Here is a 15,284-nt window from a genome sequence, read left to right as displayed (position 1 = left end):
TTTAATCACAACATCAAAATGCAAAAACTTTGTGAGATTTAAACTAAAATCGATAAAATCAAATTTACTTTGGTTAGTTCTTTTTTACTCTCCCTGTACTCCATTACCCAGATCTTTGATCTAAAAGTATAATATGACTGAAACCAGAAGCAAACAATATAAACTAAATATTAACATCACAAAATACCTTAAAAAATAAATACATCACTCAGATAAAGTTTACACGCTTATAAAACACTTTTGCAGGGTATTCATTACATAAGCTCGATTTTTAGTTATAGATTTGATTTTACCTAAACTTTAGAACCTAAATATATTTCGTAAAAATGTTAAACCTCTCACCTGCCGAAGTAGAAGCTCCTGGTTCATGGTATTCATTTTCACTGGCATGCATAAGGTCCTGCGGTTGACCACTGAAAACATTCTGAATATTGATCCTCGTAACTGGTTGATTCGGACCAATACTCTTAGCGCCCATTTCCACCCTTTTCTTTGTTTTCCTCACGGGTAGAGTATTGGAAAAGCGATCCCTTGGCCCGTCGCTATCTGACGGAGTATTTTCATAGTTGTCCTTGGTCTTGAAAGCTGTCGCTTGAGTCTGTCGCTTCAGCAAATTGCGGTGGGCTTGTTGCTGTGGACAGAATGGTTCCATTGAATGACTGTCTGTGGAAGAACTATGCTGGTGACATTCTAAAATGGCCAGATTTGGTTGTTGCTGCGGCTCTATGATTTGCTGACAAGCATTAGGATGAATGTACTGATACCGTCCCCGTCGTGCGGGACTGTTGGGATCACTGTAGGGTGGTGGAGGACCCCATACTCCATATGGAGGTCCTCCAATAACACTATATCCACCATTTGCCGCAGGATTATTCTGATTAGCTTCCACGGCAGGTGTGTTGCTGAAACCGTATTGAGAGTCTGGACTTGAAGGTGTCTGTCGGAAGCGTTGTGGTTCATTTCGCTGCCATGGCATTCGAGGCCAACTCCATCCGCCTGGTGCGCGATTTCTCTGACCTGGTACTTGACCCAAAGTCCTCACACCACCCACAAGCTCATCCCCACCCGGATTGGGTGAATAGAAGTTTCCTGCTTGTCCGGGTGTCCAAAATCGAGCATCCCCGTCCCAAGGGTAAGCTGAAGGCATTGCACCACGATGGGAATGGCATTGTTCGCAGCATCGACACGGACCTCCACGAGGAGTACCGATAATTGAAGGTCCTGCTCCAGGAGGAACACCTGGAGGTGGGGGCTGACCTGTATAGAGAGATCGACAGCGAAGTTCCAACTGTTCCCAGTACATATTCTTGCGTTCGTGACAGAGTAACTGGTAGCCAAGCATGCATGTAAAAACTGATACAAGGACTCCAGCTACAGATAGGCCAAATACTGCCCGAAGGCAAGAGTATAGGGATCCGTGAACGATGCCGCAATCAGACGCTGCTTCAAAGACAAACCGGACTCCTGAAGTTAAAAGGCACATCATTTTAGTATCCGATTAAAGGGGCCCGGTCAAAATCCCGAAAGCCAAAATCCCGAATGGGCCAAAATCCCGAAAGCCAAAATCCCGAATTCTTAAAAGTGTCATAGATAGATACTCCCGCGATTTCACTCGCGCTTGCTGGAGGCAAAGGGAAATCTTCTGTGTCTTGGAAAATTATTCTAAACATTTTCCTCCATATAATTTCATCCCTTTCAGGATTTTAAAAATTCGGGATTTTGGCTTTCGGGATTATGGCTGCCACCAGATTAAAGTAATGTAGTTCAAAGCTTAAGAAACCAGACTCACCTTCATCCACTTCTTCAACTGGAGAGTCCAGTACTACTGAGTAGCAAGTGCACGTGCGAGTCTTCGCCTGATACTCACACTCCCGTAGCGCCTGAAGGCGACTCATGTGGAGAACAGTTGTCGTCACGGTCACCAGGGCACACGTGAGAGCTGAAGCTAATGCACAGGCTCCTGTTAATTTAATCTGCAATAGGATAATGGAGCATGTGGTGAGAAGAAGTACACTAGAAGTTTTCCACATCAATTTGGAACTTGATGTATATTTACCAAGTAACTGTAGCGATTGCGTCTTTTAGCTAAACTGATAACACACAATCCCGTCAACATTAGCTGCAAAATAGAAAGTAGACAAGAGTGTTAAGATATAAAGCTTGCTGAAAATTTCCCACCCACTCAAGTTCTCCCAAAAGAAATCTCTATACCCATATGGAGATCCCCATTATGGATGCTGATAATCTGCCATTTAGCGATGATTTATTTATTCAAATCATGTCGGATGGGACACTCCATTTTCTCATGGAATATAATCTTGACTGAAACGCTTTCGGAAGTTCACTCAGGAGATTTTAGTGTTGCTGGGGAAAATGTCGTAAATCACAAGCGACTTTGCTTGTGGAAAAGAACAAGTCCCCGAGAAAATGTATTGAAAATTTATTCGTAATGTTTAGGAGACATTGTTGAGAAAGTGGGTCGTTTCCACCAAAATAAGAAAAGGTAACTTTTAGAGGAAATTGCGATTTTTACAGGGGAGGTTTGTGTAATCGATACATCCGTTTCTTGTTTCCTCTCTTACTGTGTTGGTTATTTTAAAATTTTAAATTTGACAGATGTCACTTTGAAGTATATTCAAAACTTTGAAAACTTCATATAAAAACTTTATCCAACGGAAAATGAGCTTTTGTGAGTAAACTATTTTAAGTTTTCACAAATTTCTATTGAATTGCCATTGCAGATGAAAGCTCTAATTCTATTTTGTTATGGTTAATTAAACAATAAAGAGTCATAAATTAACTCCCTAAGAGATACTGTCGGTTAAAATCACAATGAATTGTTCCTTGAGTTACCAAATTGGAAAGTTGTTGATCCATTTTCACCTCCCCAACCACCAAGTCGATTAGCATCATTCTCATGAAGAGGAATAAATCGTGAGGGATTAGATTGGAAATATATATTTGAGTGGAAGTGTGGGATGAAGAGTTTTGAATGCAAAACTTTAATCTCAAGATATCTTATTCGTACTCTGACATGGGAGGATATGGGAAAGTTTCTTGTTTTCCACACGAATCCAACATCCACTGCCTCCCCCTAAACCATTACCCAAATCCATCCCGTCCTGCTGCGTCTTGAGGGGTTTCACATTAATGTGTGAAAGTGGAAAATTATTCAGACGTGCAGACGGAGTCATATGAAGCAATAACCACCCCAGAGGGATTTTGAATCATTTTCCAGTGTTTATAGGGTGATGCGGCAAAGAGATGGGTAAAGGAGCAAAAACACAGAAGGTGGAAATATTGTAAAGATATATACTTCCAACTTTGGCCGCAACTCCAAAGAAAATCATTGGGAAAACTTTAATAGATTTCTCTTAAGAATTTTCTCAATTTCACACAACAAAACTTCTAATACGGCTCAATAAGTTTGTGCCATCTTGTTCCAAAACTTGTTGTTCTTCTTTAACTCTGCACCTGGGTAGTAGAGTCTCAACAGCATCACTAATTAATTGGCAAGAAATTTTCAATGAGCCTTGCCCATGAGAATTTCTTGTATGTATAAATCAAGGGGAGTTTTGCTCAGGCATTTTCCCATCTCATCAGCAGTGTATAAGCACCTAAGGATAGGATGGTGAGTTGATGAAGAATCCAATTAGGAAGCCACCTTTTATCCACCTAAATTGGTGAGAGTGGAGGGCATCCAGGTGAAAGAGCCCTGGCGTGGAAAAATGAGAAGTTCTCTTGCCTTGGCAAGAACGAACGTTAATAGGTATTTTCCGCAATAAATCTTTCCAAGAATACGAGGCACAAATATATATGTCACAAATAGAAAATTTTCTATAGAAAAATTCCTTTCCACCACGATTTCTTCTCTTTTTTTTTAAAGAGGAAAAAGCATTGTCTCGTTTTTCCGGGAACTCTAAAGCACGAAAAAAATGTAAAATGAGTAAGGTTCAAGGGTGGAAAACGGTCGTAAAATTGGCGTCAGTCTGAGAGGGAAAAAATGCCATGCTCCCACAATTGACGACAGTGAAGACGTCTCCACTGATTTCCAGCCCCCAAATAAGAGGGTGATTTTCATTGCATTATGGTAAAATAGGGAGTCACAACGATGATTCCACTTGCCGGGTTTCTACCCCTATTTATGTGAGATTCTTATTTTCTTCCTATAAGCAATTGTTTGAGTCAACCCTACAAAATGAGCATAAATATAGAATTGATATAGAAACAGGAATCGTCATCCGAAGTTATCCAAGAAGCATTTTAATAATGATATAGGTAATTGTCATAAATACTTGCAATAAGTTATGAAAATTATCAATAGGAGAAGGTGGTGCCACATTGAAAACGCTATTTTTTACATATTTTTAAAAGAAGCTGGGCTTTGACATGTAGATAGACAAAAAAATTGTGGATCTAAATTAAATTATGGATAAATAGGGTAGTCGCTGGTATTACCAAAACGCTCCTAATATCGATCAAGCGATTCTTGTAATATCGACATCTCTTCCAATTGATGGATAAAAAAATAATGTTTCTACATGAACTTTAATTTATATGATTGTTTAATTATTTTATGTTTCACGACGTCAAATAAAAAGATTTCACAATTTTTCTGGTAATATTTTCACAAGAAAAGTTATTTTTAAAAATGTGTTCACAAAATTACAATATTAGCCATTCCAAAAATTGGTACAGATATTGTAAACCAATTAAGGATTGAAGCTTATATTTATAGGTAAGGCTATTTATAGGTAAGTACTGTTAGTTGAGCGTAATAAGAGATTTTCTGTGATCGATAATCTCAAATTCTGATGTATGGAATATCGATCACTTTCTTCTTCAGTAAAAACACCAAAAAAACGCCTTCAATACCAGGATGATGAAATGGCAAAAGCCCTTGACAATGCCAGGAATGGAATTAGCATTAGAGAGGCAGCTCGGATATACAATGTGCCGTACGGAACACTGCATGGGAAGGTGAAGGAAACCAGTCCGGAAGAAAGACGTATCGGCGCTTCTGCAGTCCTTTCAAGAGAACACGAGGAATCGCTGGAAGCTTGGGTCCTTTCACGGGCTACTGTGGATCATCCAATTACCAAGCATCAACTTCTAGACAGTGTGCAAATCTTGTGCAGGAAGTTGAAAACTCCAAACAATTTTGTGAAGTATTAAAATATTTTGATTGTTCCTTTCAGAAATTAAAGCTGAGTATTTGAATTATCTATTTTTTTTATTTTATCGGAAAATATAAAATACATATTCACATTCCCTGATGGTACGTGTAAAACCCATTTTTTCCTTGATCGATATTATAAACATTGACTGATCGATAATACCATCAGCTGATCGATATTACATGCAAAGGCACTTCGAAAAGTTTTTCGTGTTTTAAAACACTCCAAAATAAATATATCAAGAATGTGAGTGGTCGATCTTGTAGAGGACATCTGCAAGATTGACTATAACAAGTATTCACTTGAAAAATACGAATATATATATATGGTTTTTTGTCTGTTAAAATTGATCATTATACCTTAACTGATCGATAATACCCCCGTCTACCCTATAGCTTTCTTTCGAAGTATGTAAAAAATTGCGTTTTCAAGATAGCCTCATTTTCCCCTAAGTAAAGTTATCTTAGATTCCTTATTATAAATTCGCTTAAATTTTTTTCTATATTGAAATCCCATAAAATCTAATAACTGCAATTTTATTTCATAAAAGAAAGTTAAATTATCAAATACTTTGTAAGGGCCTTGACAGACTTGAGGATTAGCCGAGAGACGACTTAGCGTAATTATATCCGAAATAATGGTTTAACCGCATTTCTATAATTTTCCACTAAGCCGTCTCTCGGCTTAAGTCGTAAGTGTGTCTAGGGCATAAGTCTGAAACACTTAAATCCTGCATATATTCAAATCCAAGAGTTTTGGACTTTAGGTCTTAGATTTATCCATATGGCTTGATTACTTTAAGAAATCCTCGAGAAATGGGCTGAATCTCTAGTCAATGATCGTTTTAGGGAATTATTGAGATTATCTGAAGGTACAATTGGGCAATTTTCATAGTTACATGCATCATAACAACTGATAGAGTCCAATATGCTAGACATACCTACGTTTTAAGCCGAGAGACAGCTTAACGTCATTGTAATCAAAATAAGGGTTAGATTACATTCCCATCAGTTTCCCACTAAAAGACGTTCCTCGGCTTAAACCATAAGTCTGTTTTGAGCATAAGCACAATCCAAGTGCCATTTTGCCGAGCAGTGAGTGCTTCAATAACAGAATAATCCATGACGAAACTACACAAAGAAACTAAATTTTACGTATGATTGCGTTAAGAATTAAATTTTAAAATTTTGAAAATAGCGAACCTCCTGTTTGTAAGCTTTTCTTTAATTCTTGCACTCAATGATGGTCTTTACCGATCAAATCTACCATGTCTAGTCGGTGAGGACCATTCTTAAAATTTAGAACTAAAGAAAAGCTTACGAACAGTAGGGGTCAAAGTCGCCCACGGAGGACAAAGTCACCCGCATCTAAGGTACGTCATTATTTATTTTCTATTTCTTATTTAGTAAATTGCGATTATAAATAATTAAAACATAATTATCCAAACAGATTCATTTTTAATAACCCTTTTCTAATGTTAAGTAATGTTAAATTTATACGAGATTTTTTTCTGTACACTGCACTGAAAGAAATCCGAAAAAGTTAAAATAACATTCCGGAAATGTTAATTTTACCCTGCAGTATTGATCCAAAATCGGTGTAAATATTACCCTTTTTAGGTGTATTGGGGGTTAAAGTTACCTTTCTTTATGTTAATTTTACCCTTAAAAAGGTGTAAAATTAACATTAAAAAATGTTGATATATTTTTACACCTCAAAAGTGTTAAAGATGTTAAAGTTATGAGGAAAAAATGTTAATCGCACCCTGTTTTTTCTCAGTGTATTAAATCTTATGGGAAAATAAACTCCCAACGAATATTTTGCAATTCTTTTTAGCCCTTTAAAAAAAAACTTGAACGCGTAGGGTCGGAGGAACGTCTGTTCGACAGGGAACCCCTATTGACACTTTTGTCAAAATGTTGAAAATTATTTAATGTATCTAGTAAAATATAAGTAATATAACGTTTTTTCTGTTATATACCTTTTACTATAAACAGGTATGTTCAAATTTCATATCCCAAATGGTACAGAGTAGGGTGTCAATAGGTGCTGACACGAGTTCTTAAAGTGTCAATAGACGTTCCTTTCACCCTACTTCTCACCAGAAGTACATTTTCTCTCTTGAGACAGTGAAGCAAAAAAAAGCGGGAAAACAAAAACACAAAGAGAAATTATGAGGAAATTTGCAGGATTTTTATCCACCGCCTAAACTGCACTATAAGTACAAATAACAAATGTTCACCATGAGGTAGTCTCATGGGAAAATGAGGTGGTGGAAATGTGTCTGGAATTGTCGAGGACATTACATGCGTTTGAGGGAGGCTTTTAGCAATTTCTCTGTGAAGTGTGTGTACGTGTGTAATTTCCCATCCACCCACACTTCCAAAACATTTTCCGCATTTTTCAGTTATTAGCAGACATTCAGGCCAGACAAACTCGCATACAATATATTTTCCCACTATAAATCATAAAAATTGCTGGGTTACGCCTAAAATGTCGAGACTCTTCCTCTTTTGCTCTTCTGCCAGAACGACGGAAGCATTTTTTTGGGTGGGAGTGACGAAGATGCGAGTCGATGAAGAAGAAATCAGTGTGAAGATGATAAAATTTCCTCTCCAGAGAACAACTTTTCCGGGGGAGGTGTGGAATTTTTTTTCATCCCTTAGCAACGAATTTTCAGCGAAAATTTTCACCATTGTACCAATTTGGTGGAATGGAATTTAAACTGTTGCACAAAAGGCGAGATAAAATGCTTTTCCACCCTCCTATCTTCATTATCTTCAGCCTCTTGTATAAACTTTTTCGTATATATACTTTTCTCCAACGGTTTTTTCCATCACACTCCCCAAACCACACCAAATAAAACTCCCCAGTGGTTAGTGTGTTTCACGGAAAAGTTGGTTCAATATTATTGCTGATTTTTAACCCTCTGGCAATGTTAGGATAAATCAACATTCTTCTTTAGACGAGGGTTTGCGTTTTATGTGGGATTTTTCCGAGATGAACAATAGATTATACTTAAGTTTCAATGGGAAATTCTCAGTACTTTGAACTCTCAGTCAGAGTGTAAACGAAAATCTGGGAGAATAAGAAGAGGTGGGAGGTTGTTCAAGAACTTTTGTTCTAATATTAAGAAAAAAAAATCTACCAAAGACTGAGAAATAAGTTGATTTATAGTTGGAGAAGAAATTTATAGGCTTCTAATCAATTTTGTTTTGTCACGGATTATTGGCGATTAGTAGGAGATTTAATTACATCCACTAAAGTGCTGATTTTTGAAATACGTCATCAAGGATATATGTTTTGTAATAAACGTTTTGTAATGATAGACACGTTTTGTAATACCATTCTATTCCAAGGATTAAAGAAACGATTTATCCGCTAATGTTTTCCTGTATTGCAGCAACAAGCATTGATCTGATCAATTTAAGAAAATCACATATCTTATGAGATTCAATTAACTTGACAAACTTCGAAATAATTTAATAAAAATTGTCCTAAATACCTAAGATTTTATTTTCTGGGTTATTTTGAGATTAATTGGCAGAAACCAATTTTGACAACGTGTAAGAGAAACCTTATTAGGGTAAATGTCCTAATTCAAAACCATTTCCAGACGCTTTAACTTTGACAGAAGATTCAACACATAAGGTTCATATTTTTTCTGAAGAGTATTATATTAATTTGCTCCTTGACTCTTCTAAAATGTTACTGTTTAGTGAAAATTCTTTGGATATAATTTGAAAACTTCTTAAATACACGAAAAATACGCGGGCGTAAAATGCGTCTGTTGGAAACAAATTAATCCAAATGGAGACAAGGAAAAGTTTCTAATTGGAGACAAACAGTGTAAGTGAAACCGCGACGAAAGGCTTCCAAAACCTTGTTGAGTTGCTCTTGAATGCAGGATTTGTTCTTATTCCTGGTCTTTTCTCCTTTCCCATCTAAAACAATAAAAAAATCTCTCCAAAAAAATCATATTTCCGGGGTTTCCTATTGAAGCATTTGCAGACACTTCAGAAAAACCCCTTTTGATTACGAAATAGGTAATTATTTCATTTGAAAACTTCACGTACCGTTAACAATAAAGATTAGCACTTAATTCAACTAAAATTTGCCAGAAATATGACATAAATGTTAAACGAAACGAATAAACAACTGTAACCTCATTGTGTTTTTCATTGGAAAAACTCGATGGTAAAAAGGTACACTTTTAATTTTTCTGAGAAATTAGCAAATTAAAATTTGTGAATATAAATGGATTTTCGCTTTATTTGGCATGTTAAGAAATTAGAGTATAAGCCATATGGATAAACTTAAGTTTGAAGCTTGTATTAATCCATAATGTTTTAGACTTAACGTTTAACCTCGTTTCTGAACATCTATGATTTGAGAACATCAAGCATAACCAGTTAATTACTATAAAAATCTAACGATTAAAGTGTTTTACTTCTACTACTAACTCAAAGGGTTACGTGTGTCAAAAAGACAGCATGTTTGCTTTAAGTTTTTTATCAGCATTGTAAAAAAAAGTTTAATTTTAGCTCCTAAGATCATGAAAATATATCATTTAAACTATATTCTTTGAAATTATTATTTAAAATACTTTAAAAACTCAGGAATAGGGATCCGATTTTCGCAATCTTTTCTGTGGACACGATTTCTTAGAGTAGCTTCATCCTGAAATCCAAAAACCAAACATTTCATGGTGTCGGGTGAGTTAAACTAGTCTTTGAACGAAGGATTTAAAAAAAAAACTGAAATTTGAAATTTTGAGAGTATTTTATTTAAAAAAAATCGTTTTTGTCGTATTTAAAACCACGTTTCCTCTTGTACAGCAAGTTGAGATAAAGTAATCATAAAATCCTCCGTTCTAGGAATAGTTTTTGGATTAAAAAAAATATTGTACACCAAAAAGTGAGATTAAAAAAATGAACACAAAAATTCCTAATGGCTAAATTTTTAATTTTTTTAAATAAAAATTTTAGAAAATATAGCTTAAATGTTGTGCTTTTGTATGCTTAAAAGCTTCAATTATTATATCTTTTATTATGCTGAGAAAAATGTGCAAAAAATAATTCCGTTTTTAGTTTTCTTGATCCACGTAACCCGTTAATAATCCAATTCTAAGGTAAATTTTTCCAAAAAATCTTGATTGTTGAAAAATTAAAGCAGTTAAGCCTTATCGCTAAGTCTCAGGTCTGAAGTCCATCTAATGCCCTCGCTATCTCAGTCTTTTACAGCCTATACACATTAAAGAAATTTATGTATATATTGAAGAGGTTTTTCTACACAAGCCTAGAGAATTCGCTTTAATATGGACATAAACTTATCTAGTGTGTAGAGGCCATTAGTGACATTTTTTAACCCCCGAAAAAACGAATATCAGTATTAGTTATTAAGTTACTTATTTGATTTTTTTCCATATTTCCATATCTTTTCAGATATTTTAAGGTGAAATATGATCAGAAATTCCTCAAAGAGATTTTGCAAGGGAAAACTTCTTGGAAAAATAAGGGTAAGAAATGCGCATTTTCCACCACATTAAAATTTATGAATTCTATCAAATAATATCCACATTGGTTGTACATATGAAAAAAGATTTTTTTCTGAATTATTGAAATGCCTAATGTGCCGGAATACTTGAAAGTTTTTTTTTAATCAATAATTCACTAAATAAACATTTCGATATATCGTGACTTTCGAAATTAACTCTTATGCCTCTTTTGCATTTTATGCAACTCTATGGAAAATTTATTTCTACACAGAGAAAAATTACCCTCTAAATTCAAGAAAAAAATACTCTAACTAAGGGTTCGATTTTGCTCCAAGCAATTTTTTTCTTAAATTTCGCTTAAATTAAGAAAAAATTTCTATAAGAGCATTTTCTTAAATTTTAGAGTACAATGGTTTTGAAATTCAGCAGCTTTGAATTTAGACTTTTTTACTCTTAAATTTAGAGAAAAATAGTTTTGAATTTGTAGCAAAAATGGTTTTGATTTTAGAGTATCATGGTTTTGATTTTAGAGTATTGTGGTTTTGATTTTAGAGCATTGTGGTTTTGATTTTAGAGCATTGTGGTTTTGATTTTAGAAACTTATGGGTTTGATTTTAGAAACTTATGGTTTTGATTTTAGAGTATCATGGTTTTGATTTTAGAGTATTGTGGTTTTGATTTTAGAGTATCATGGTTTTGATTTTAGAGAATTGTGGTTTTGATTTTAGAAACTTATGGTTTTGATTTTAGAAAATTATGGGTTTGATTTTAGAAACTTATGGTTTTGATTTTAGAAACTTATGGGTTTGATTTTAGAAACTTATGGGTTTGATTTTAGAAACTTATGGGTTTGATTTTAGAAACTTATGGTTTTGATTTTAGAGTATTGTGGTTTTGATTTTAGAAACTTATGGTTTTGATTTTAGAGTACCATGGTTTTGATTTTAGAGTATCATGGTTTTGATTTTAGAAACTTATGGGTTTGATTTTAGAAACTTATGGTTTTGATTTTAGAAACTTATGGGTTTGATTTTAGAAACTCATGGTTTTGATTTTAGAAACTTATGGGTTTGATTTTAGAAACTTATGGGTTTGATTTTAGAAACTTATGGTTTTGAATTTAGAGTATCGTGGTTTTGATTTTAGAGTACCATGGTTTTGATTTTAGAGTACCATGGTTTTGATTTTAGAGTACCATGGTTTTGATTTTAGAGTACCATGGTTTTGATTTTAGAGTACCATGGTTTTGATTTTAGAGTACCATGGTTTTGATTTTAGAGTACCATGGTTTTGTTTTTGGAGTGTTTGCTGTGTTGATTGTCGAGTATTGCTGGTTCTGAAAGTAGAGTATTCTGAGGTTTTGAATCAAGGCAATTTGAGGGTTTTTTTGTGAATGTTATATATTTCATTCTTTACCTTTTTCCACGTGATGCATATGATGCGCGCGTATTCACTTCCATGAAACTCTCATATGCATCTTTCATTTCAATTTTCTATATGAACTTTGCCAATCGGAATTTACCTCCACTGAAGTATGTTGCTTAATCTGAAATATTTAAGAGTATAATGGTTTTGATTTTAGAGTATCAAGGCTTAGAACCTCTCATAATCTGTCTTATTTCGATATTTTTATATAAACTTTTCCAATCAGAATTCATCTCCACTGAAGTATGTTGCTTAATCTGAAATATTTAAGACTAATATGGTTTTGATTTTAGAATATTATTGTCTTGCTTTTAGAGTACTTTGGTTTTGATGTTGGTCTATTGTGGTTTTGAATTCTTTTAGAGTATTGGGGATTTGATTTTAGACTATTGTGGTGATGATTCTACAGCATTGTGGTTTTGATTTTAGAGCATTGTGATTTTGATTTTAGAGTATTATGGTTTTGATTTTAGAGTATCATGGTTTTTATTTTAGAAACTCATGGTTTTGATTTTAGAGTATCAGGGTTTTGATTTTAGAGTATCGTGGTTTTGATTTTAGAGTATCATGGTTTTGATTTTAGAGTATCATGGTTTTGATTTTAGAGTACTGTGGTTTTGATTTTAGAGTATTATGGTTTTGATTTTAGAGTATCATGGTTTTGATTTTAGAGTACTGTAGTTTTGATTTTAGAGTATTGTGGTTTTGATTTTAGAGTATTGTGGTTTTGATTTTAGAGTATTATGGTTTTGATTTTAGAGTATTGTGGTTTTGATTTTAGAGTATCATGGTTTTGATTTTAGAGTATCATGGTTTTGATTTTAGAGTATTGTGGTTTTGATTTTAGAGTATTGTGGTTTTGATTTTAGAGTATTGTGGTTTTGATTTTAGAGTATCATGGTTTTGATTTTAGAGTACTGTGGTTTTGATTTTAGAGTATCATGGTTTTGATTTTAGAGTATTGTGGTTTTGATTTTAGAGTATTGTGGTTTTGATTTTAGAGTATTGTGGTTTTGATTTTAGAGTATTGTGGTTTTGATTTTAGAGTATCATGGTTTTGATTTTAGAGTACTGTGGTTTTGATTTTAGAGTATTGTGGTTTTGATTTTAGAGTATTATGGTTTTGATTTTAGAGTACTGTGGTTTTGATTTTAGAGTATTGTGGTTTTGATTTTAGAGTATCATGGTTTTGATTTTAGAGTACTGTGGTTTTGATTTTAGAGTATTATGGTTTTGATTTTAGAGTATCGTGGTTTTGATTTTAGAGTATTGTGGTTTTGATTTTAGAGTATCATGGTTTTGATTTTAGAGTATCGTGGTTTTGATTTTAGAGTATCGTGATTTTGATTTTAGAGTATCATGGTTTTGATTTTAGAGTATTGTGGTTTTGATTTTAGAGTATTGTGGTTTTGATTTTAGAGTATTGTGGTTTTGATTTTAGAGTACCATGGTTTTGATTTTAGAGTATCATGGTTTTGATTTTAGAGTACTGTGGTTTTGATTTTAGAGTATTATGGTTTTGATTTTAGAGTATCATGGTTTTGATTTTAGAAACTCATGGTTTTGATTTTAGAGTATTATGGTTTTGATTTTAGAGTATAGTGGTTTTGATTTTAGAGTATCATGGTTTTGATTTTAGAGTATTGTGGTTTTGATTTTAGATTATTATGGTTTTGATTTTAGAGTATCATGGTTTTGATTTTAGAGTATCATGGTTTTGATTTTAGAGTATCATGGTTTTGATTTAAGAGTATCGTAGTTTTGATTTTAGAAACTTATGGTTTTGATTTTAGAGTATTGTGGTTTTGATTTTAGAAACTTATGGTTTTGATTTTAGAGTATCATGGTTTTGATTTTAGAGTATTGTGGTTTTGATTTTAGAGTATCATGGTTTTGATTTTAGAGTATCATGGTTTTGATTTAAGAGTATCGTAGTTTTGATTTTAGAAACTTATGGTTTTGATTTTAGAGTATTGTGGTTTTGATTTTAGAAACTTATGGTTTTGATTTTAGAGTATCATGGTTTTGATTTTAGAGTATTGTGGTTTTGATTTTAGAAACTTATGATTTTGATTTTAGAAACTTATGGTTTTGATTTTAGAGTATGATGGTTTCGATTTTAGAGTATCAAGGTTTTGATTTTAGAAACTTATGGTTTTGATTTTAGAGTATTATGGTTTTTCTAAAATCAAAACCCTGATACTCTAGAATCAAAACCATCATACTCTAAAATCAAAACCATAAGTTTCTAAAATCAAACCCATAAGTTTCTAAAAACAAAACCATAAGTTTCTAAAATCAAAACCACAATACTCTAAAATCAAAACCACGATACTCTAAAATCAAAACCATGAGACTCTAAAATCAAAACCCTGATACTCTAAAATCAAAACCATGAGACTCTAAAATCAAAACCATAAGTTTCTAAAATCAAACCTATAAGTTTCTAAAATCAAACCCATAATTTTCTAAAATCAGAACCATAAGTTTCTAAAATCAAAATCATGATACTCTAAAATCAAAACCATAAGTTTCTAAAATCAAACCCATAAGTTTCTAAAAACAAAACCATAAGTTTCTAAAATCAAAACCATGATACTCTAAAATCAAAACCATCATACTCTAAAATCAAAAGCATAAGTTTCTAAAATCAAACCCATAAGTTTCTAAAAACAAAACCATAAGTTTCTAAAATCAAAACACAATACTCTAAAATCAAAACCACGATACTCTAAAATCAAACCCATAAGTTTCTAAAATCAAACCCATAATTTTCTAAAATCAGAACCATAAGTTTCTAAAATCAAAATCATGATACTCTAAAATCAAAACCATAAGTTTCTAAAATCAAACCCATAAGTTTCTAAAAACAAAACCATAAGTTTCTAAAATCAAAACCATGATACTCTAAAATCAAAACCATCATACTCTAAAATCAAAACCATAAGTTTCTAAAATCAAACCCATAAGTTTCTAAAAACAAAGCCATAAGTTTCTAAAATCAAAACCACAATGCTCTAAAATCAAAACCACGATACTCTAAAATCAAAACCATAAGACTCTAAAATCAAAACCCTGATACTCTAAAATCAAAACCATGAGACTCTAAAATCAAAACCATAAGTTTCTAAAATCAAACCTATAAGTTTCTAAAATCAAACCCATAATTTTCTAAAATCAGAACC

General features: G+C 33.2%; 1 protein-coding gene across 1 annotated transcript in view; it reads right to left on the bottom strand.

Annotated features, from left to right (window-relative positions):
* The window catches only part of LOC129804243 (uncharacterized), a 38,340-nt gene that overhangs the window by 3,668 nt on the left and 19,388 nt on the right, over positions 1-15,284 (bottom strand). The window contains exons 3-5 of the mRNA XM_055851382.1: positions 2,057-2,119; positions 1,790-1,973; positions 343-1,464 (exon numbers count right to left, since the gene is read on the bottom strand). Coding sequence (XP_055707357.1) covers positions 343-1,464; positions 1,790-1,973; positions 2,057-2,119 — 1,369 coding nt within the window. The remainder of the gene's footprint in view (positions 1-342; positions 1,465-1,789; positions 1,974-2,056; positions 2,120-15,284) is intronic.

This window comes from Phlebotomus papatasi, chromosome 2 (genome assembly GCF_024763615.1).
Source record: "Phlebotomus papatasi isolate M1 chromosome 2, Ppap_2.1, whole genome shotgun sequence".
Lineage (NCBI taxonomy): Eukaryota > Metazoa > Arthropoda > Insecta > Diptera > Psychodidae > Phlebotomus > Phlebotomus papatasi.
Note: the sequence above shows the minus strand (reverse complement) of the source record. Positions and strands in the feature narration are given on the sequence as shown.